Genomic DNA, 25166 nt, shown 5'->3' with positions numbered 1-25166 from the left:
AGGTGACTTCGCATAAATGTATAGGCTTGGAGCTTTAAATTTCATAATTAAAGGTAAAAATATAATTTTAAGCCACCATAAAGGTTTCCGAATTTCAGCATGAAAACATCTTTTAGCAAAATAAGTGCTCCTTAATTTGATTATTTAAGGTTGACATCTTATACAAACCACAGCCTTATTTAAATGATCAAACTACTTAATATAAAATGATTTCGGTGGCCAAATCACCTAATTTAATGTTAGGATAGTTGTTTTATAAATTTAATTTTACATATGTCCCTCCTCTAAAACATGTTTAAAAATGCTCAAAGCCTAAATGAGGAGCCTTTTTGTAATTTCATCTCATTTAAGTGGATTGCACCAAATGATGTGAATACATTTCTTTTGTGGCCTCCAAATCTTGAACATATTTTCATATTAAAATAACTTGTTTGGTTCCTAAAACAAGGATATTCACATTTTTTAGCACATGTCAAGATGGCGATTGTCTTTTTTTTTCATTAAAACAAGTAACGGGGATTGTCTACAAAGATATCATTTATTTTTTATATATGGAGGTTATAATTATTTTTATCATTTAAATTTCAAAATGGGTGGCTATAAGAGTGTCATTGAATAGATAAAGTTTTAAAAAACAAAAAATTATCGGATTTTGTAACTCACTTTAAACGATGTAATTTGATATCTAATGAGTGAGAATGATTGTAAGCTCCATGTAAAATGTTCAGACGATCCCTTTATTTTTTATACCCTTATAATTGACTTGTAATAAATGATGCCTCTACCTCGCTTATTTTTGTTTAAGAATTCTAAAATTTCTGACTTTAATTGAAAATCCTTGCGCAAACCAGAACATTATGATCGTTGCCCTTCAGTCAAGGGGCCAAAAACAAGGTGATGATTTTACCCTTGTTCAGGCTAGTAAAGGGATGTCACTTTTCTTCATTGGAAATTCTTGTTTAGAGTTGTAAGCTGAACTAAATAAAACCATTTTTATCGTTTTATTTGGGCCACTTGAGTAAGTAGGGCTAAATAGGTACAATATCCCTGGGCTTCTAAGAAAAGCAAATTGAATTTACGTAAATGAAGAAACTCATCCGATGAAATGAAACTCATAAAGTAACATCAAATGCACGCCATAATTTTTTAATTAATATGTGAAATGCATATATGAACACATTAATACACATTACTTTAGGTTGAGTGGCTGCTGTATAACGGAGTTTAGTGTGATCGTCACGTATCAATAAAGCTGAACGGAAAGTTCTATATGTGAAAGATCAATTTTGTTTTACGAGGCCAAATGTTGGGCAGCTAAAAACAATAAACTTAGGATAAGTACAGCTGAGATGAATTGATTTTACTATATTTTAAAAATATTGAAAAAAATATAAATAATTTTTTTTTTTTTGACAAATTAAAATGAGAGTTGAAAATATATAATATATTAAAAAAAATTGCGTATTTTGTTGTGAGTTGAAGTGCTAGCTGGTCAAACTACCCAGTAAAAAACAGGTCTTGGTGTGAACCATATTTTTGGTACCAAGCACAAATTTTCTCCCAGCACCGATCAGCAGTCCAACTAGCTGGACCAATACCCGGGTCGGGTCGGGTTTGTATTTTCATTCTTAAATCGGGGGCTTTATCGTCATTTATGATTGGTGGTTATACCCTTGCTCTTACCCATCTCTGAGTGCCGGCGCATGCCTAACATTTCCAGAGTGACGAACAAAAACATCTGACAGAGAGCGAGAAACAGCAGTTTCGAGTGAAGGAAAAGCCCTCTCTCTCTCTCTTTACGCTAAACTTTCACCTAAGACATAGAAAAATACTTTCTCTCTCTAAATTTGTGCTAGACCTTGCCTTATATTCTGCTATAATCTGCCCGATGCCATCGAAGCGTTGACACACTCTAATTTCTTCAAAAAATAGCTCTGCATCATCAAATTCCTCTGCTTCCATGGTGAAATTTTATGCATTTTCTCTCTCTTAATCACTGTATGTCCATAAAAAATATCACCAAATACATGGAGGTCTGCCACATTTATCAGCTCCTATGTGTTATCTCTGCAACTCTATGTGCCATAGTTGAAGGGCGAGTCCATGGCTTTTATGGAAGTTCTAATTTGCCAAAAACCGATCTCAATGATTCTTTGGCTTATATTTGGCCATTGCCAAAACAATTCACTCATGGAAACCTGACTGTTTCCATTAGCCCTGATCTTGTTCTTGAAGTTGAAGGGAAAGGTGTGATCAGAGATGCATTCGAAAGGTATAAAAAGCTAATTTTCAAGCATCACGCGAAGTATTCAAGTTCAGAAGTGAGAGAGAATTTCGATTATGATGTACACAGGCTGAAGATTGTTGTTTATTCCGATGATGAAAATGTGAGTTTTTTCTCATTTAGTGATCCCTATTGAGTTTATTGAATTCTTAGTTTCATTTTTCTCTAAATTGTATTTTCTTGTAGTTCATTGACTGGAGGATTTATTTTAGTTGATTTAGTTCTTTTTAGTTGTGCTCATTAAATTGTATTTTTATTAATTCAATGGGGAATTTGTTTGTACGAGTTGAGTAATAAAGAAACATACAAATATACATGTAAATTATTTTAGATCGAGTTATTTGAAATTGACTCACCTGAGTTGTAAGTATATATTTCATTAGAAAGCTATATTTGAATTGCTTGTTTGGAAATAATTTATTTATTGCTATGTAATAAACGAATAGGAATGAAGGTAGAATATGGAAAATGCAGAATAACATTCTCAAAAAAAAAAAGGAAAATGCAGAATATAATGATTCATGATACAAAATGTGAGCATCTAAATAATTTATTTATTTTGTGTAAATAAATAAATAGATAAATAGGAATGAAGCTAGAATACAAAAATCTAGATCGTAATGATTTATGACATAAAAAAGTGTGTATTGAAGCAGAATGCAATCTATAAAAAATGACTATATGGGTGCGGTTTGTATAGAGCCTAGGCTCTAAACAATCAAATTAGAGCCTACCTTCAAATAGTGTTGAGAAATGTGGTTTCAATATTGGAAATCTTTGTGATATCCTTAAAACATATTTTCATATTTATTTATAATGTTTAAAACTTAAAAAATAGTGTAGATCGACAGATCTATGAAAACTTGAAATCTTGAAATTGACTGTCCAAAACTGTGTTACAAAATACACTATTTCCAAAACTTGAAATCTACTCATGTCCATGCATCTTGATGTCGAGATGATCGATTTGAAGATATTTGGGCATAAAAAAACCCTCTTCTAGTGAAATTTTTGAGGTAGGCTCAAATTTGATTGTTTAGAGCCTATATATAAACTTTTCCCTAACCATATATATGAATCTAGAGTGCGTAGTCTATATATTTATTGGAAAAAATTGGATTTAATATGCAAAATATAAATGTTTGTGTATGCTAGTTTTCATAAATTGGTATATACATTAGGCAATTATTTCTATCTTTATTTGTATAGAATTTCATTAACTCCGCCATTGCAGTTCCCAAGCCTGGTTGAGAAAGGAGGAGGGTTGTGGTAGGTTGGCAGCCAGCACAAAACTTTTGCTACGTCCCTATCATGAATCTCGGCTCATGCTAGGGCATTCTTTGTTAGAGCGGAATGGCAGAATATGATTCATGTAGTTGACCCCTCGATAGTCGGGATTAAGGGTCGAATGATGATGATGATTTTTATTAAGAGTTTTGTCACATGGTTATATCCCAAGATTTAGGTTTATGGTCTTGATTTATTTCTATGTTTATTTGGTTGATAACTTTGAAATTTGAATTAATTGTTGTTATTTTGTTGGAATTTGTGTTTCCAGCTCCAACTTGGAGTGGATGAGAGCTATTCCTTATATGTGACCTCTGGACAAGGTTCCTCTATTATTCAAGAAGCAACTATCGAGGTAGGAAGGAAGATTAGGCCCCTAGTTAAGTTTGTTCGATGCAAGTCAGATATGGCTATATGTATGTGCATGTATATATAAGCAATCTATCCTCGACGAATCCTCATGTTTTGAACCTTGGGAATCAGTAAAGATGGTTCCTATAACTTTTTCATTATAATGAATCTCTATGTATGTCATCCTTATGTGTAGTGAATTTGTATTATTTGGAAAATCTCACATGCTTTTAATTAGAGCGGATCTCCTTTTTGTTTTCTTTCAGGCAAATACCATTTATGGAGCTTTGCATGGAATGGAGGTATGCAGTGTATTGCATTTGGTATTCCTGTTGTTTTTTGTCGACTTCTTGTGGTACTTCTACTTTTTGAATCTAGCCTATTTCCAGACAAAATATTTTACTAAGATGGTATGGTTTAAAAATGCCATATAGTATCGTACATTATGACATTGCAGAATGTGACCTGGTTGCATCTTTGATTATAGTCCGTTCTTTTTGTTAAGTCATGCCTACCCATGTTCTTTTCCTTCTCTAGTTCATCTTTTAATTCTCTTTAGTCGTGGTATTGGGTCCTCAAAGTGAGAAACCTTCATGCTTATGTGAAATTGGAACTCTGAGGTTCTTGCCGTTTTCCTTTTTTCAGTTAGTATTCATTCTGGAGCTTTTACCTGATGCTCTGCAATCATCTGGGAAAGAAGTTTTGGTACTTCCTGTTGATATTAAATCCTGACCTACTGATTATGGTGTAAATTTTTTATCTAGACATTCAGCCAACTGTGTGATTTTAATTTCGTAACTAAAAGGGTTGAATTATCAAAGGCACCATGGTTCATTCAAGATGAGCCTCGATTTGCTTTTCGTGGGCTTCTCCTTGGTGAGTCAAATTTCTTTGTTATTCTACTTGACCTCATCCTTGGTTTATTTAGAGCTAGAGTTTTTCCTTTTGTTGCAACGATAATCGTAAACTAAGCCATATTTTGTTTTTGTTTGTAGATACTTCACGTCACTACCAACCAATAAATGTAATCAAGCAAGTCATTGACTCCATGGCATATGCTAAACTTGTAAGAATTTGATTATGTTAAAGTTGATGTAGTTCGTCATATTTACATTTCCTTTCTAGTTTATTGATTAAATTTTTTTTATGAATTATGCATATGCATATTGATGTTGGTTACTACATTCATTAGAATGTTCTCCATTGGCACATCATAGATGAGCAGTCATTTCCTCTAGAAGTTCCCTCCCTTCCTAATTTATGGGATGGTTCATACACAAAGTGGGAGCGCTATACAGTCGAAGATGCTAGTGAAATTGTTGAGTAAGTAGTCCAGTACTTTCCTATTCAAGTTACCAATACTCATAAGATGTTTTCTTTGTAAACAGAAAAATATAAAACTGCTTATTTAGCATCTATTTTGGTTTTTACATAAATGGTGCTAATTGGATTAAACCAATGACTTGGTCATGCAGGAATGTTGCTTAGTAATATACTCCAAATGCCTGTAGCTTTGTGGCCTTACTAAGATCTAGCATTATTGTGTATTTGTCGCACGTGACATGCATATGACTTGGTGAAATTGTAACCTTTAAGAAGACGGGAATGCAATGTGTAAAAATTGTTACAACAATGAAAATAAAAATTCTAGGAATTTTACGGATGAAATGATCTGTCCCTTTATGTATTTGTAATGTAATACAAACCATATGTATAAAATACTCTGTCGTTTTATATATTTGTAATGTATTATAAACCATATGTTATTTGCAATTCATATTTATTATGCTAGTTCAGTGCATTATATAGTGTTAGAAAGAAGAAACACATTAATAATTCAACGCATACATAAGTCTAGAATTTAACTAGTTTCAAGAAAAAACCTGGATTAACTGAGTGGAAATTTCATCAATGACACATAGTATGCTACATTTATGGGAAATCTTGTGAAAAGGCTGCAATGAGGATCATATGTATCAGTTTGTCCAATGGAAAAAGTTTGCGAGCCCAAGTTGTGGGTCAGCTGGACAATAGTGAACAAGGCCCTACCATGCAAGTGGCATTGACAGTTTAGTGAAGTGTTGGATGCTCTATGATCTAAGTGAAGGATAAATATGGTTGAGATAGGGATGTGTTATGATTAACAGATCTGTGCACTTTCAATTACAGTGCATTAGGAACTTTGACTGCTGTAGCCATATTAGTGCGGAATATTAGGTTGAGGGTTTGAATGTGAGCTATCATGGTTGCTACATCCTAAGACATCAAGTTTTTCTTTTTTTTTCCCCATCCCCTGCTTTCTATACCCCCTTTTCTCTCGCAATACTCACTGAGGCTTCTACCTGAGCCAGATGGTCAATGATTTATTTATGCTCAGAGTGGCCTAGAAGCAAGTTTGATGGACTAATGGTTTTCATTCTTGCTATCATTTGCTTGTCAGGGTCCATCAAGAGTAGTGCTCTTGGATCATATTTTTATTGCTTTTGTTTTTGTCTTTACAATGTAATGAGACAAGGAATCCATATTCTATAGATTCTAAAGAAATTATTATTTGCATTCTGCTTATTTTCTCTTGTACAAAGTTTCAGGCAATTAAATTTCATATTATACACACACACACACAGTTATTGAAGCTAATTTATCAAAATGCTGATCCATTCCTTGTTTTCTCCTTCTTTTGATTAATTCTTGATCGTGCTATGAAGGTTTGCCAAGACAAGAGGTATGTTCCATCTCCCAAATATTTTTTAAAGGAACTTACATATTTGCAGTTATGATATATCAGTTTTAGTACTGAGTGAGCTATCTATAATTTCTTACTGTTGTATAAAATGAATACTCCGTCTAAGGAGGAACTGCTTTCTGAGTAAGTTTTTCAAATTGTTGCTCTATTTGGACTTCGGAGTTATTGTCAATAAATTTGGGAACCGAACCTTTTTCTGTCCTTGTGAAATCATAACATACCAACAACTGAATGGAAGTTATGAATTTCAATGTTCGGCGACTCCCTTTTAAGGACGGTCTGTGTTTAAGTTAAATAAGGAGGTATTCAACGATATGGCTGGAAGTAAGTTGAAAAATGACCCCGAAAGATCTTTTACTTTATCAAGTTGGATCATGGTAAACCATGTGACATCCTAGTATTGAAACTGCAAAGTTGGGGTTAATGGATTTCTATATTTTAGTCATGAAATTGTACAGTCACTTTTACTTAAAAGGGAGTCATGAAATTAAGTAGTATGTTACTTGCTGAACTTGGTTCTCCATATGAACTTAAGGTATTGAGAACCTTAAGTTCGAATCATGTCTTAGAAAATGACAACATATGCAGTTTGCAGAAAATTTTTACCGTCAATAAACTAATTGTTATGATCTAGATGCATCAAATTTTCCCTTATGATTGTGAAGATACACAAAATAGCTACTGTTGCATCATATAATGTTACTGGTTACTTTGTTTCTTATTTTGCAGGCATCAATGTTATGGCAGAAATTGATATCCCTGGTCATGCAGAATCATGGTAATGAGCTTTGGTTGGATTGGGATGCTTTTTTTTTGTTTTTTTTCCTTTCTCTCAGGCTAGTTAGTTTGCTGTCCTTGTGGATATTGAGTGTTCTTGCTTGAATAAAAAGCAGGGATGTGCAAGTCTGACTTTCATACAAAGCTGGGTGTCAAGTCCCTATAAAAATGCGAATGTTAATGCTACATCTGTTGTAAGGTGTATTATGATATACTTTGGGCTTTTGACATGTCTCTAGATTGGAGTGCAAAGCTTGAAATGCTGCTCTGCTGAGTGCTAAGGTCTCTCTTATTAAGAAAACTCATCTTGTAGGTCTCTGTTTTTTCTGGAACCTATAAGAGAAACCATGAATAATGTTTTTCAATAGTTTCTGTGGTGGAAAATTTTCATTTAGCGCTGTGATGGTTAAATTGGATTGAAGGACGTTGCTACAAAAAAGAAAAGTCTCCTTTACGGCCACCTTCCAAAGGTTTCCCTCCAAAAATATTGATAAATTGAAAAAATTCCTTAAAATTTTTGCCACTTGAACTTTTTGTGTAACTGTACTTTCACTCATCAATTCCATTTCCATAAAAGCCCATTATAGTCCTGAGCAAGTCTTTTTCAACATCTAATGTGGGTGGAAATCAGAAAACCATCCTAAGATTCAAAATTGTTTTGAGAAGGTCCTTTAAGAAGATCAATATTATTGATCATGGTGAATATATTTGTGCTTGTGTCCCCAAAGACAATTATTCTTTTTAAATAGTAGCTCTTCAAACACTAGCAATATAGGAGAAAATGCCTTTGTCTTTCTACTACTACTACTGAGAGAGAGAGAGAGAGAGAGAGAGAGAGAGAGAGAGAGAGAGAGAGAGAGAGAGAGAGAGAGAGAGAGAGATTTTTCCTTTCTCTAACAGTAGTCTTAAATATAATTTTCCATTTATATCTCCTAAATAAGGTCACTAAAAATTTAATCTTTTTTGAGATTCCTTTTCAAATCTGTTTCAACTAATTTATAATGTTCTGAATATCTCTCTCTCTCTCTGCCCCCCCTCCCCCCCCCCCCCCCAAAAAAAAAAAAACCAAAATGCATCACAGATCTCAGAACTAGTTGTTATCATAGGAAATACACTTGGTTAAAATTGAAAAGTATCCTTTACAAGTTTTTTATTCTCCAACTTACCGAGCATGTCCTCCTTAAATTTTCTGTGCACTTACTCCATGTCCTCCTTAAATTTTCTGTGCACTTACTCGCGCGTTTTCATGATATCAACAATCATTTCTACAGCTCTCTGGTAGCTACATTTTTCATGACACAGATTTTCTGTGCACATAATTAACCATTTTCAACTTAGGTACAGATGTCAGTAGTTAGAACATTGGTGTACCCAATCTCCCAACTAACGTAATTACGTCCCAACAGACAACAACTCTATGGAGGTTTTTGTGGAGACATTACTTGACCCTCAAACGTAGCACAAGACAACCTCTGACAAATAAAGGGAGTTGCACTTTGATCTCACCATCTCACTCTTATGAGCATTTGAGGCCATAATCTTGTAGGTCATGAAAAAAATTGTTAAACTCATTTTTATATTTTTTGGAACTTTATGGAAGGTGTTGGCGTAGTAGATTTTGTTACTGTCTTGGGAACATACACTATTGAGGGAAATATCTGAACTTGGTACAGTGATTGGAATATCTTGTTCTTGATTTTTCTGTAGCATTTTGCTTTTGTGATCATACGTTTTCATTCTTTTATCTTGTATACTTCTTTAATTCATAGTTGAACTTCTTCTTCAGGGGTGCTGGTTATCCTGATCTTTGGCCTTCAGCTACTTGTCGTGAGCCACTTGATGTCAGCAAAAATTTTACATTCGATGTGATTTCTAGTATTTTGGCAGGTCTGCTCCCCTTTGTCAAACTAGTGGCCATCGTATTAGCATGGGGATCACTTGTTAAATGTAGAGTGGTTGAAGGGACTCTATCTCTGACATCTTCTATATTATCTTTCTGTAGCTATACTAAAATGAAAATATGTTTTAGAGGCAAGGTATTGAAGTCATGGTATTAATAAGATACATAAAAAGCTTATGCAATTACTTATTGATAATCCTTCTATCCCCTACACTTAAATGATTGTTTCTCAAGATAAAAGACTCAATTGGCAAAAGTTTGGCTTTATATAGCCTTTAAAGGTGTTAATTCTACTTAGTGAATAGAAAAACGTTGTTAATTCTGCTATCAAGGGTGGAATTTTTACGGGAATGCACTCCATTGAGTTGGTTCTCGTGCTTTCTTTTGATTTTCTGGATCTAAGAGCTCATTAATTTTACGACATACTTGCCATTGCTTCTCTGGTCGAGCCACCTTGCAGTTTGCTTCATGCTAGACTCCAATAGAGCTTCATGAGTTCCTTTCACCAAACTGAGTGCTATTATCTGCTATTAGTCCAAGTTTTACAAATTGCTACTCTTCAATATGTCGTTTCAACATACTCAACAAAGTGAATATTGGAAATTGGACTTGATTGCATGTGTATTATGAATTTTATGTGACTGTTTCATCAGGCATGCTTGTACTAAGAAGATAAGTATTGCTTATACTAAGAAGATAAGTATAGATATCGCAAATGGCTAGTGTACGTTTTCTTATTCTAAGCCTTATTTTCCTGATCAATAGTTCTTATTGTTTTCAGACATGAGGAAGATTTTCCCTTTTGAGCTTTTCCATTTGGGGGGAGATGAGGTCAATACAGGTATATTTTATTGTTCCTTGTTTTGTTGCTTTCATATGAGTTCTCTTAGGAGATGGAAAATTGTCTTTGACATATAGCATTTGTTTTCTTATTATCTTATTTAATTTTTATTTTTAGGATTACGTTTGAATAGACCTTAATGAACAACTATACATTTGGTATGTTGGCCACAACATGAGCCTGACAGACAATCTATTAAGAAATCTCCCAAATGGGTTCAGAATCAAAGGATTCTCAGTCCAATCCCCCAAGAGATCTCCTAAATCAGTCTCAAACTGAAGATCTGTCACCTATCTTTTGCTTCATGTTGTGATTTCTCTTTTTTCTTTTCTTTTCTTTTTGTTTTAAATTAAGGATTTCTCTTGAATAACATCTAAGCCTTCAAAATATATTGTTTCAACAATCATGAAAATTATTAGCATCATGTGCTGTAGATTTACAAATAAATCCCCTATATTTGAAGAAAGCAAATGATGACAAATTGCAATAGGCCATGTATTTGGGCTTCTAATATATCCATCATGGAATCTTAAAGAAACTACAGAGCAGTTGTCAAGGAGCTTATAAATCCCCTATATTTGAAGAAAGCAAATGATGAAAAATTGCAATAGGCCATGTATTTGGACTTCTAATAGATCCATCATGGAATCTGAAAGAAACTATAGAGCAGTTGTCAAGGAGCTTGTACTCCATATTTCTATTCATGATGTGTTCTTCCATGACTTTAAAATCACTCACTGACATGGGTGATTTTACTTGTATTTACTTTGTCAGTAATCATTATTTCAAACTGTAGTCCTGTATCATAATGGTTCTATGTTTTGGCAGATTGTTGGAACTCTACCCCACATGTGAAACAATGGTACTCTCTCTCTCTCTCTCTCTCTCTCTCTCTCTCTCTCTCTCTCGTTCTCTCTCTCTCTCTCACTCTCACTCTCTCTCCCCCCCTCTCTCTCCTTTTGGAAAGAGGTAGGATCTTGGTCCTATCATATAATTTATTAAGCATTTTGATACTTATGGACTGTCTTTTCCTTGTTAAGCCATTTGAAACAGCCTTAATACAAGATGTTAGAAGTTAATGTCAAACTTAAAAAGTGTTTTAGATGGAAGGGAATGGAATTCATTCAGAGTAAATTGCTGTGTAAGTAAAAACCGGCAGTAAACTAATAGAAGATCATTATATGTATATGCAACTTAAAATTTGCTCATATGAAACGAAAACACAATTGCACCAACAGGCAGATTTTTAGGTTCACATGTGTGGGGCCCACAAATGTGTGATTAAAAGGATCAGTTCTGTCATCCTACCATATGTTTAGGTGTGGATTAATCCTACCTAATTTCATTGGCAAAAAGTAATGCTTGAATAAGTTAAGGAACTGACAATTATTCTAATAGACGACTTTTAAGTTAGGACTGCTCCATTTCTAGCCTCCAAAACACTAGTTTATCTGAACTCTGCCTATTTGAGCTCAATGTCCGAGGTTCCAGCCCTCTAATTATCTCTTTTACTTCTCAAAAAACACTAGGTCATCTCAACCTTGACTTTTGTTAGAAAGTTTGTTGTGAAACAATTGATGAGAATTTCTCATAATGTAGCAGATGCAAATACATCTGGTTGAGTTCTAATAATTTACATGCTATAAATGTAAGCCACAGGCCTTCTGGTATGAGGAATTTACTGATTCATGGGTAAGTAGATGTATGTCACTGTCTGTTGATTTCTGATATGATTGATGAAGAATTTTGTGTCAAACATATTAAATAGAATGTTGCTAATGTTGAGGTGATTGGCTTTATCTAGTTTTCTTTTGAACTACATATGTTGTCAGTGATTGCATTGTATTTGAAACCATGGAGATGTAGAGGTACATTTGTCTTGATGACACGAAACCTCTAGACTTCATCTCCCCCCCCCCCTAACCCCCAGCACACACCCAAAAAAAAAAAAAAGCGTAGTTTTTTTTTCAAGTTACAAAAGGATTATAAAGAATTTTCCGCTTCATGTGGTTAGTTAAATATGATGGCCCATATTCTTGGCAAAAATCTTTCTATATTTATAAATGAGACACTGGATTCTGAAGTTTGTTTAGGTTGTTACCAAAATCTTTCGACTTCGATTGCATGCAGGCTGCAAGATCACAACATGACTGCAAAAGATGCATACCAGTATTTTGTATTGAGAGGGCAACAGATTGCAATTGCTCAAAAGTGGACTCCTGTAAACTGGTACTTGCCTGTTTTTGCGAACAATGTAAAGAGAATCTGATATTCATTGTAGCTCTCAAATTGCAGTTGGAGAAAAAAATGCCATGTCCTTATTCATTTCTGTGGATATATTTCGTCATATATCACAGGGAAGAGACCTTCAATACATTCAAGGAAAATCTTAGCCCACAAACAGTGGTGCACAATTGGTAAGTTCTTGTTCTTCTCATATGGAATAGCAATATAATAAATTAGTTTTACTTGTAATATTTAATAATTTCTTCTGAACCATACTTAAACTAACTTGTCAATACTACACTTTATAATGCATGCATCTTAATTTGCAGGTTGGGTCCTGGTGTTTGTCCACAAGCAGTTGCTAAAGGCTTCAAATGCATTGTAAGCAATCAAGGTGTATGGTACTTAGATCATCTAGATATTCCTTGGGAAGACTTCTATACTAGTGAGCCATTAGAAGGGATTGATGATGCTTCCCATCAAAAACTTGTTCTTGGTGGAGAGGTTTGCATGTGGGGTGAGACTGTTGATGCCTCTGATGTTCAGCAAACAATATGGCCACGTGCTGCTGCTGCTTCAGGTATGCAAAAGTGGCATTACTTTCCTTCCAATTAGTTATGGTCGTGTACACTGTGCTCCTGTGGGAGCAGAACGTACAGTTGCTCCCTCGGGCAAAAGATGCACTTAGGAGGATTGGCTTGATCTAAAATTTTGCGATCCCACTTAGGAATCATAAGAACAACCAGTTGAGTTTTTTTTTTTTTGGAAAAAAATAAAGTTTTTGAGTTTTTAAACACCTAGATCCGACCATCCAAAAATTGGATGGTTTCTGTTCATTTCTAGGATGTGATTTTTTCAGGCATTTCTTGAGTGCATAGTGGATTTTTCTTTTTCTTAAGGTTGGTTGCTAGTTTGAGTTCTTCAAATTTGGGGTCCTAAAAATACTCCTAATTAGGGTTTTGGAGTAAATGTACATTTTGCTTCCACAGGAGCATAAGAGCTTTTCACCTCAGTTATTACCTGCCTTTCCATACCACTCTCCTCCCACTGCCCTGCCCAAAAAAAATAAAAAAAGTAAATAATAAAAAAAGAAGGCTACTGATCTTTCACATTTATATTTCTTGTTATGGTGTATCTTTGGTTCTTCATTCTAGCTTGGTCTTTGTATTACAGATGCTTAAAATGAATCAACTTCATTTTATTAAGGGAAAATATACTCTATTATTTATATGATCATATACCAATATGGTCGTGAGGTCATTGTTGTCCCATCAATGTGTTTGACAGTGATGAAAGAAGAGTGGGTCCCAAGAATCCTGTGAATAAATTCAGTTGTATGTCTCATTCTCCCTCCACCATCCAATCCATTGATTGGACAGTGATGCCTCTTAATGACCATGTGACCATGTTCATATGGATCATACGGTCATAGCGAACTTTCCCAGCCTCCAATAAAGTCTTAATGTGCAGACATATAGTTTCTCCCATATATTATGTAGCAGTGCATCACCCTTATGGGCACAGGCTTACAACCTTACATGGTGTGCATTATCTGCATTAGTTTGGGGTTTCTTTGCTTTGGTATGAGACAGTCGGGATGTAATTGTGGCTGCTTAAATATGGCATTTTCAAATAATTAGATGCTTTTCTGCATTAGTTTCAACTAATATCTACATTATTTTTTTAGTTAGTTCTTCCCATTTCAATTTTGTTTTATTTTTTCACGCGAAAATCATAGAGGGCCATCAAATTTAAATTTGCATGAATTTTCCTGTAGAGCGTTTGTGGAGTCCGAGGGATGCCACTTCCACTGGACTTGATACTGTATTACAAAGATTAGAATATTTTAGATGCTTGCTTAATCAAAGGGGAATAGCAGCTGCTCCAGTCGCCAATGAATACGCTAGAAGGCCTCCTATTGGTCCTGGATCCTGCTATGCTCAGTAAGTTGAGCTTATCTATGAATGTGAAATTTCACGTGTATTGTGACTATGTTATGTAAGTCATCTACTCTGTAAATAATGTGGTCTTCCTTGTTGTGCTGATAAGATTATTGCTTTAACTTGGTACCTGGAATTTGTTCCGAGTTTAGTGTGAATTAGTGTTTTCTATGATTATTTGGGTTTGTATAAAAACTTTGTTGGAAAATAATGGTGATTTCAATTCAGGTAGATGTAATGTGTAATCCATATCCAACCTGATTATTCTTTGCGGGTTAAATTATTTTTATGTATTTTATTCAATAAGTAACATGTATCCTCGTGTCAATGCAAATTACTGTGCACACGCAACCCCCTTCCTTTCTTTCTCTACCATTAGAACAGACATTCATTTTTTCTAATGTCTGGATACAAACATAAATTGGGCTCTAGTTTTATCCAGAACCATATATGCCCATATCCCTTTACCTTCCTACCATATCCAACCTGATTATTCTTTGCGGTTTAAATTATTTTTACGTATTTTATTCACTAAGTAACATGTATCCTCGTGTCAATGCAAATTACTGTGAACACCCAACCCCCTTCCTTTCTTTCTCTACCAGTGTTTAAAAAAACGCCGAGTCGAACCGGACTCGCCCGGTTCGACTCGGGAATCGCCATAAAGGGATCGAATCGGTGAAAAAAACGGGAATCGTCCGGTTCTAGAGAGAACCGGACGATTCTACACAGTGACTCTCCGATTCACTGTACCGAATCGGCGAGTCCCGTACAGTGAATCGGCGATGCCGATTCCCGTACGGAAGAAATTTTTTTTTTTTTTTTTTGTTTGTAATTCATGATAGATTTTTTTGTAATACTTGATCGATTTTTTTGTATTCCATGATCGAATTTTTTTTTTTTTGTAATCCATGATCGAATTTTTTGTTTTTTTTTTTTTTTTGTAACCCATGATAGAATTTTTTGTAATCCATGATCGAATTTTTTGTAATCCATGATCGAAATGTTTTTTTTTTTTTTCTTGTAATCCATGATCTAATTTTTTGTTTTTTTTTGTTTTTTTGTAACCCATGATAGAATTTTTTGTAATCCATGATTGAATTTTTTGTAATCCATGATCGAATTTTTTGTAATCCATAATCGAATTTTTTGTAATCCATGATCGAAGTTTTTGTAATCCATGATTGAATTTTTTGAAAATTTGTGATTTTTTTTTTTTAATCCATGATCGAATTTTTTTTTGTAATCCATGATAGAATTTTTTGAAAATTTGTGATTTTTTTTTTTTAATCCATGATCAAATTTTTTGAAAATTTGTTAATTTTTTTTTTTAATCCATATTATTCAAAGATAAAATGAGAGAGATGATGATTCTGAGGTCACCCTATCCCAACCATATTATTCACATATCGCATCCCAACAACAGCAGTGTAGGGATGAGCACGACAGTGTAGGCATGAAGGATGGACAAGCTTCGGGGATTTTGGATTGGGAACACAACAAAACACTAACATTTAGGGATTTGGGAATAGTCAGACGCCTGCTAATATCGATGATTCGTTTTTAAATTGAATCAATGAATTGTCAAACGAATTCAGTCAATGGCACCATCGTGACTAAGAAGAACAACAACGTCGTCTATCGTTTTAATTTTATATCATATGTTACAATTTTATGCTTTATTGTAGTGCATGTATGTTGATATACTTATTCCATGATAATTCTATGTTTATCCTTTTGTGTGATGTAAATTAAATGCTGAATGGTGGTTTATGCAGGGAAAGAACATATCAATATTCGCATATTCATTCAAAAATATGAAAATTCTTAATGGAGTACCTTCATTTCTTATTGAATTCCTAAAAAACAATATTTATAATGAAATTTAATAATTTTTTCGGATTTTTTTGAAGCTTTATTCTGATCGATTCACCCGATTCCCGATCCGGATCGTCGATTCGTCAATCCGAATCGATTTTTTGGGTGCCCGGTCACCGATCCGTTTTTTAAACCATTGTTCTCTACCATTAGAACAAACATTCATTTTTTCTAATGTCTGGGCACGAACATAAATTGGGCTCTGGTTTTATTCAGAACCATATATGCCCATATCCCTTTAACTTCCTACCACACATTCATTGGGCCCTCATCTTATTTATTCTTGTCTTTTACCTACTTTCCTGGTTGAGACTTGATTACCTCTCTCTCTCTCTCTCTCTCTCTCTCTGAAACAACATTTTGCAGGCTCTGATCTGTAGGCTTTGATTTGCTCAGACCGTACTTGCCATGCATATCCGGATTCTTTCTGCCATATAGGTTCTCACACTAGTAGTGACACTGCCCTCCCTCTTTCTCCACGTTCAAGGACAAAAGTAAAGTTTCATTTTCCAAATGTTTCATCCTATGCAGTCGCCCTTGCTGCCATATATCAGTGTCAGTCCCTGCCCAATAAGGGCATATATTACATATTTTTTTTGTGTTTTTTTTAACATTCAAAACTTGATTATCATGATTGAAACAGATTGGCCAGTCCGACTAGTTGGACTATTGACCGCGACCTTGGCCTGTTTGGTCTAAAGCAAAAGTTAGGTTTGATTGAAAATCAGTTAAACCTACATTTGAGTGGTTTTGACGAGAACAATTGATTTTGACGAGTTTGACCTGCTAAATAAAGTTTGACTTTTTTTTTTAAAGATAATGTGTTATAAGAGAAATATTATTTTAGGTGTTGAAACCCCTAAGAAAATTATTAATGATCATAATTAACATTTTAGGGGACATTTGAACTGGATTGGCCAGTTCAAATTAACATGTCAAATTACCAATTTAGGTGTTAATTTGAATTGCATTGGTAAGTTCGGCTGGTTAGTCGGATCGACAATTGGTTCCTTAACTTGTTTGATCCAAAGCAAAAGCTAGATTTGATTAAAAACAAGTTACAATCTACATTGTTTAATCCAAAGCAAAAGCTAGGTTTGATTGAAAACCAGTTACAACCTACATTTGGCCAGAGACTGATTTTAACCAGTTTGACCTGCTAAACAAGGTCAACTCTTTTTTTATAATATATAATAAGGAAAATATTATATAGGTGTTGAAACCTTTACCAAAATCATTAATGATCCTAATTGACATTTGAGAGATTACTTTCTCATTTTCATTTCACATAAGTACTTCCTAAAAAAATACCCTTTAAAAATTCTAAAATGGCCTTTGTTTAGGTGGGGAAGGATGAACAATGATCGGCATTTCATAATTTGACCCTCCATGAGGTACCGACCAAAATACAAAAAATTCACTGCTGGTTTGATATTGCAAATAAGTAACTATTCGGGGTTCCTTATTAGGAACAATTAGACGCAACAATTAGACTCAATGCATTAGAGTGTCAAATGATAAAAATACCCCTAGTTATTTTTCATTATTAGCCTTAAACACTATTTTTTATTTTTGACGTTGACCAAGTATAGGTAATTTTATCATTCGGTTGGGGCTGCTTAGGGGATCAAATTATTGAAGTGCTCCTGATTGTTCATCTTTCTCAATCCTAAACAAATGCAATTTGGAATTTTTAATTTTTCGGGGAGGTACCTAAATGAAATAGAAAAGAAAAACTAACTCCTTAATTACTAATTGAGATAACTTGATCCTAAAATGATGTTGTGAGGGGTTTCAAATGATCATTTGGTCCTTTTGTTAAATTATCTTCTTCTTTTTCTTCCTTCTAAAATCTGATTAAAATAAGTGGTTGAATAAATTCTGATTGAATCAAACCTTAATAAGTGGTTTGAGGACTGCTCCCTTATAGTAATGGTGTTTCAACATGTTTGCATATTCCAACACTACATCACAAATTTTCTCTCATCAATGAAACAATAATGATCATTCATATGCACAATTGATTGCTTTCTCTCATCAATGAAACAATAATGATCATTCATATGCACAATATCAAGCAATCAATTGTGCATGTAAACGTCCCCTTGATATGATGCATATGCACCCACGTGTATATATACATGTGAAGGGTTTCTATACGTGTGTTCTATAAGAAAAATGCAAGCAGTTTTTCAAATATCGGAATTAGGCATTGACTATGAAAATTCCAATTTCTTTGGTCCGACTCAGGTGATTCACGAGTAGGTTTGGGCTACAGTTAACAAAGAAATTAAAAAAAAAAATAGAAAACCCAGAGAATCGAGCAATTCTAGGTTTTTAAGCAAAATTTTTAGTCTGGTGCTCAATATTCCATATTCTTTTCAAAGATTTGTTGGAAATTTATTTGGGGATATTTTGGTTTTTCATAACAAGTCAAGATCTTAGAGAAATATTGTGGACAATATAACATACGTAGTTTTATATATAGTGGCCATTTTGCAGAAGTAAATTTCTGGTGTTCTATGCCATCTATTTCAGTTGGACAATTTCGATCATCGTATACACTTTTTCATGTAATATAATAAGGAAAGTTGTAAAAGTTAGAGAAAATAATTATTGAAAAGCAATGAAGAAACTAAAAATGCATTTTCTTGTAGTTTTTGATATTTAAGTTTATGCGGAAATAATTTTTGTGTTATCTTTTATTATATCTGGGTGAGGTTTGTATAAGGTTACCTCTTTATACTGTAAAAGTAAGGTTTTCTCTAAATCTATAACTTATAATTTTCTTGTGAACTTAAGCATGCAATTAAGGATAAAGTGAATCTTCAAAATCTTTATACATAAGATAAAACTAAGGGAGAAATCTTGCGACACTCAAAGACAAGTAATTTCCCTTTGCAAATCTTGCAAATATTTGGTAGGTTTCAACTGGAAAAAAAAAAGAAAAAAGAAAATAAATTGTTTGCCAAAGTACAATATTTATCTACAATATTTAAAATTCATAGTCTATATTTCGATGGGTGGTGGAGTTGAGTAATTATTCCACTGCTAAAAAAATGAATAGTTAAGAAACGTGGGGAGTCAACTCGTTACCCTCAGTCCATGGATAAATAAAGATAATGGATATTAGGTTTGAGTACCCTATTTCTAGTAAAAAGTAGGCAGTATTTTTTCCTGAAAAAAAAAAAAAAACTATTGCAACTAATTGAAACGGGCTTTTTCATAGTTTTTCCTATTTCCTCATGGTACTTGATTGCTGAGCATCTTGTTTGCCAGGAAAATTGGTCTATTTCCCCCAAAATATCATGTAAATATTGTAAGGCTAGCAATGGGTCGGTCGTAAGCAGGGCCAACCTTGGCCCACTGGCTAGAGGCGCAGCCATGACTGAGCGGAAGGCTCCTTGTCCCAAACCTGACTTGGGTCATGTCAAGGTGGCCCAGCCCTGGCCCGTGCCTGGCTCAGGGCCCTATCTTGGTGGCTCAGTACCAGCCGTGACACCTAGCCCAGCCTTATCTAGGGCCAAGCTGGGACCTCGAGCCAACTCTTGTGGTCCATGCCCAGAGCTTTTCTTGCCAATGCCAGATCGAGCAACCCATTGCCTGTCCTACAAGCAAGTACAAAAAGAAAATATCATGCAAAAGAGTATCGTTTATGCTGCACCTCAGGAATATCCACTGTCCATTTTCATCTTCAGATGGTAGAGATTAACCATATTTCTCATAAAAAGTTATCAACCATGATTAACTTCCATCATCCATCATTTGGAAACGGATGGTGATGGTTCCCAAGTGTATGATAAACCGTACTCCACCGTTATATGAGCTTTTTTTTTTTTTTTTAAAAAGAATTATATGAGATAAAATTCATGAACGTAATTTTTCAATTGTGTGCCCTGTTAAGAGATCATAACAAGACAATTGTACAGTCCGAATGATGGTGGGGCTTGGATATAATAATTCCATTGTGAATACTCCCAAAAAAAACCAAGCTGTCCAACTCCAAAGTAAAACAAAGGAGGTTCACATGCTCTCACACTCTTTTTCTTTAAGTACAAAGAAGAAAATAACTAAATTGCCACATTCTCTCATCCAAATATCAACATCTGCAATGCCCATACTTAAGCCCAACCTCATCTATTCTTCACCACCTTTCCAGGTTGCTATTTGTCATTTTTCTTTAATTCTGAGAAAATTTTGCAGCACTGCCCAAAAAAATACAAGTATTGGGCAGATTCACCAATAAAACATTGGAATAAATGTTTGGTGAAATTACTGGAAGGAGATAAGGTGCACCCTCAAATAGTGCCAAAATTTGTTGTTTAAGTATAAGAAATATTTATGCTGGCCTAAAAATTTATTTTCATATCAAATTATAAAAATCCAAAGTTTATAATATAGTGTAGATTGAGCGGATATAGTGTAGTTTGTATAAGGCTAAGGCCCTAATCAATCAAAGTAAGGTGCACCTTCAAATAGTATCGTAACATGTTATTTAAGTATAATTTTTTTTTGTGATGGCTTAGAAATTTATTTTCATCTCTAATTATAATGTAAAGATTAAAAAAATAGTATAAATCAAGCAGATCTATGAATACTTGAAATCTAAAAAATTGATAGTAGAGATAATACATTAAAAGATACAATGTGTCCAAACTTGAAATTTGTTTTTCTTCATATTTATACATCTTGAGGTCGACATCATCTAATTGAGGGTTTTTGATCATCGAAGCAACCTCTTTCAGTGAATTTTTGAGGTACACTTTACTTTGATTGTTAGCGTCACACCCTTATATAAATATTTTCTTACATATAAATATGGGTTGTGTTAGAGTGAGTACACTTTATAGCATTTTATAGTTGTATTCAACAAATTTTAGACATTTATATACCTTTATTTTGTAATATAATATTTTTTTAGTAAGGATATTTTTTATGAGATATCAAACACATGAGGTGTGACATCACCCACATAGAATATTAAATGTGCTCCATGTAGATAATGTCACACATCTATATCCTTTCTACAAAAATGCTCAATATACAAAATAAAAGTATATAAGTATTCAAAATTTGCTGAGTACAATTACATATAATCCTATACAAATTTGTTGGACAATTATGCATTTATTTTTGCATTCCTTGAAAGTGTATATGTTTTTGTTGTGTTGTGGTTCTAGCACTTCAAAAAACTCTAAAACTATAGTTTCAGCCTCGAAAACCTTAGTAAGGACCTACAAATCTATTTCCTTATCTGACTAAAGAATTTAAAACCTCAAAAAAAATATAAATTTGGCAGATTTGTGAATGCTTTACAAAGTTAGTCTAGAAACAACATTTACTTAGAGATTTCTAATGGAATTTGGTGCATCCTATGGTTATTGGAAATTATTCATTTGTTTTTGCATTTCTTGAAAGTGTCTTTTTTTGTTGGGGTATGTGTCTTGCATTTCAAAAACCTCCAAAAGTTTCGGCCTCGATAAAACTAGTGAAGGCGTGGAGGTAGAGATTTTCTTACACCCAAATTTCCATTTTCAGAAAGATTTGAGGTCTGGCTCTCCATTTCTAGAAAGATTTGAGGTGTGGCCTACATGATATTTGGAGTGAGATTTTAGGTGAGGCTTTATAAAGCCGTGCGCCCACAATTGACTTTCCTTTTTAGAAAAAGTTTATATATCACCTAAAAAAGTAAAGTTGCACATTAAAAACCCACTAAATGCAATTATGATTTCCAAAAATCCCTAAACTGAACATATCGACCTCTGAAATTATGGATTTGGTCAAAAAAAGAGTTTGAAGCCCTTAAAAGTAATGTCTTGTAACGAATTATCTGGACCATCCATTTTAAATTGTTTACGGATAGATCAGATCTACATCATTTTTAGAGTTTTAAAATCCATAACTCCAGGTGAAATAGATTTGTAGGCATCACAAAGAGTTTTTGGCTCTAGAACTGCATTTTTCGGCAAGATTTTGAGGTGTGACTATACCTTTTTATGTAAGACTTTTGCCTTACATGTTTCCTAGGGGTAAGGGTGAGAATGAGTCATGCAACCCAACCCTAAAAAGCTTAAGGCCTCGGCTGCAAAATATGACTCAAACAGTGTTAAAAAATTGAACCGTCCTCAAATACTGGCCAAGGGCTACTACCAAGTAATCGGTGAATCAGCCGGTTCCTGTACTGGGCAAGTCCCAATCGGTTAAAAAATTATTAAAATTAAAAATACAAAAAATTAAAAAATATATTTAAAACATGATTAAACAAAGCACATCCAAATGATATTAAAAAGGCAGTAAAAAATGGATTTTAAAAAATTGACTTGTACACAAGGGTAGTTTTGAGTTTTTTTTAAAAGATGAACAAATACAAAAATAAGTATTCATGACCAAAACACTTACCAATCTTTGTCAAAATGATAAATTTAAAAATGCATTACAAACGAATCCCTTACCTTTGGAATTTTATATATTTTTTAAAAATATCAGGCCGGATCACCAAAACCAACCAAAACTGGAACTGGCCGGTGCCTCGTTCTGATCTAATCGACCGGTTTCGAGTTGAATCAGACGATATTGCAAACACTGGACTCAACTATTGGGCCTGGCCAAGGCCACTGCAGGCCGACCAACTTGACTCTATATTTTCCCTTATTTTTTTTCTATGAATCTATTAGGCCCCAACCTCGCTCGCATTGGTTCAAGACCCCGTCGGCCCGATCAAGACCGGACTAGGCTTAGCCCCGGCTAGCCCGTTCCTAGCCCTACCCCCTCCATCGAGGCCAAATGTTTGGTACCAAGTGCATTTATTGGTTAGGAAAATGGCCAAATGGTTGGTACCAAGTGCATTTATTGTTTGGAATAATATCAGAGTTATAGAGTAGATGATATCAAGCGCGATGTTCGTTGCTTTGAATAGGCAATGGTTTGGATATTGTCTAGTGGATCAAAATATTGATTAAACATGGCCTATGTTTGAGAATGTGTTCCACAATCTACAAAACCAATGTATAGGAAAAGGCATAAATCAGTGGGTTGTATTGGATCCCATTGAAATATTAAAAAAAGAATACAGGGTGACCCATTAGATGGAATCCACGACAACCTAGTGTTGCATTATTTTTTCTATGGGTTGGGACTTGGTAGGCCCCCCATAATTGGTAAAGCAGCCCTTCATATCTTTGTTTGAAAATGTAGTTATAGCTCAATAAACCCTGGTGGTGTATGTTTGAAGCTTCAAAAGTGATGCAGATCTGGTGGGTTTGAGAAGCCTTAAAATGGCCGCTCAAAAAATATATTACGAGATAGACCAATTTTAAAGCTTGAAATACATTTTTTCATCTTGATGGTTGTTGAGGTCAGGATGATAGTTTTGCATATTTTTTGATATCAAAATTATATTTCGAGCAAGATTTGATATGTTATAAGACATTTTTGAAACCTTTACATCAATCCATAATCATCGAGGTCAAGATGATCAATTTTGCATATTTTCTGGCTAAAATGTATTTTCACTCGAGAATATGGTTTCTCATGGAGAAATACAGTATTTTCTCCCTAGTTGAAATGGGAAAAGTTTAAAGAAGGTTGGAACTTTAAAATGTAGAATTTAACGATGCATCTCAAAAATCCATCGGAAAAGGTTGTTTTAATGTTGAAAATCCCTCTAATTGATCATCTCAATATCAAGGTATATAAATATGAAAAAACAAAATTTGAGTCACATAAATAATACATTTTGCAATAGATTATCTGGACCATTCAATTTCAAGATATTCATATGTTTGTATCTCTATTTGATTTTAAATATTATTGGAGCTTAAAATTTTATAATTAGATATAAAAAATATTTTCAGATAATCCTAAAATGTTTTTACACCAAAATTACATGTTATGATAAAATTTGTAGGTTCGCCTTAATTAGATTGTTTAAAGTTGCAACCTTATGGAAACCATACCCATTTGAAACATGTGGGGACATTTTGAGAAATATGAAATGGTGATTTTCAAAATAAATGGCTCTTTGGAAGGACTTTGAAAATTGTTAAATTGGTGGCTTTGGATACCCTGGGATATGCAATTTAGGCATTTTATATGTAAAGTTTGAAATATTGGATCTTCTTTGGGTTGGTTAAAGATTACTTAAAAAAGAGGTTTGGGATTTTTTTAGTAGGTCTACTTGGATTCAAAATTTGGAGTTGTGCTGGGGTCCTTGAGTTGTTGTCATCCTCTCACCCTAATAATACCATAAACAACATGCTTTGAGGCACCCCATTAAACCAAAGTCTGATTGTGCTGGGGTCATTTGAGTTGTGATCCTCCTCTCATCCCAATAATACCATAAACAACATGCTTTGAGGCACCCCATTAAATCAAAGTCTAATTAGAGACACCTCATTTAGCCCTTCCTTTTTTAGTTTCTATATGATCAAGTGACTAATCATGAAGTTTTACTAAATATTAACATTTACGTAAAACAAATTTTAATTTTTTGGTATCAACATAAAATTTTCATGTAGAAGAATTTCAATTGATAAAGGATAAGTATATAGTAAGATTGTTTAATTTTTTTGTAGAAAAAGGTCGTAATTACTATTAACTGTTAGCTCATATAAAATTAGGTAATTGGGAGTTGGTAGAGATTCAAGTCCGAAAATATTTTCGATAAACTTTATAAGGATAAATAAGACCTCCAACCGTTTGATTTTACATCTAACGACTTTAGGTGCTTGTGATCTCCGTGTATAAGAGGTAATGATCTCATTGTACCGGCCCCCTAAAGTAAAAATAATGAAGGATATTTTAATCAAGTTTTATGTTGTACCCATGAAATCGACAAAAGGAATCTCCTTATAATATTCAATTAAAATTCAAGCCCCTGAAAACTCATTATTCTAACACTCCCCACATAAATGAATTGGGTGAAAGTTTTATGACATGCC

General features: G+C 34.0%; 1 protein-coding gene across 2 annotated transcripts; it reads left to right on the top strand.

Annotated features, from left to right (window-relative positions):
- Positions 1–1757: 1757 nt before the first annotated feature.
- HEXO1 (beta-hexosaminidase 1) lies at positions 1758–14580 on the top strand. 2 transcript variants are annotated; one of them, XR_016042261.1, is made up of 15 exons: positions 1758–2387; positions 3843–3926; positions 4189–4224; positions 4687–4798; positions 4918–4988; positions 5115–5245; positions 6628–6644; positions 7395–7443; positions 8849–9329; positions 10124–10183; positions 11012–11045; positions 12314–12412; positions 12541–12600; positions 12739–12989; positions 14187–14580. XR_016042261.1 is itself a non-coding variant. In XM_006857614.4 (15 exons), exons 1-15 carry the CDS (start codon positions 1974–1976, stop codon positions 14354–14356), a joined length of 1689 nt encoding a protein of 562 aa, XP_006857676.2. In that variant the 5' UTR covers positions 1758–1973; the 3' UTR covers positions 14357–14580. The 2 variants fall into 2 exon arrangements, 1 of the variants encoding a protein (XP_006857676.2); XM_006857614.4 differs by having other exon boundaries at positions 9229–9329.
- The last annotated feature ends 10586 nt before the right edge of the window (positions 14581–25166 follow it).

The sequence above is a fragment of the Amborella trichopoda genome, chromosome 10, assembly GCF_054954075.1.
Source record: "Amborella trichopoda isolate Santa Cruz 75 chromosome 10, AtrichopodaSantaCruz75HAP2 v2.0, whole genome shotgun sequence".
NCBI classification, from domain to species: Eukaryota; Viridiplantae; Streptophyta; class Magnoliopsida; order Amborellales; family Amborellaceae; genus Amborella; species Amborella trichopoda.
The sequence above is the reverse complement of the archived record's forward strand: the minus strand, read 5'-3'. Positions and strand labels throughout refer to the sequence as shown.

Coding starts and splice junctions, on each gene's coding strand:
- HEXO1 (XM_006857614.4), top strand. CDS start 1,974: ATGCATTTTCTCTCTCTTAATCACTGTATGTCCATAAAAAATATCACC. Junction 2,388..3,842: donor TTTATTCCGATGATGAAAAT/GTGAGTTTTTTC, acceptor TTGTGTTTCCAG/CTCCAACTTGGAGTGGATGA. Junction 11,046..12,313: donor ACCCCACATGTGAAACAATG/GTACTCTCTCTC, acceptor GATTGCATGCAG/GCTGCAAGATCACAACATGA.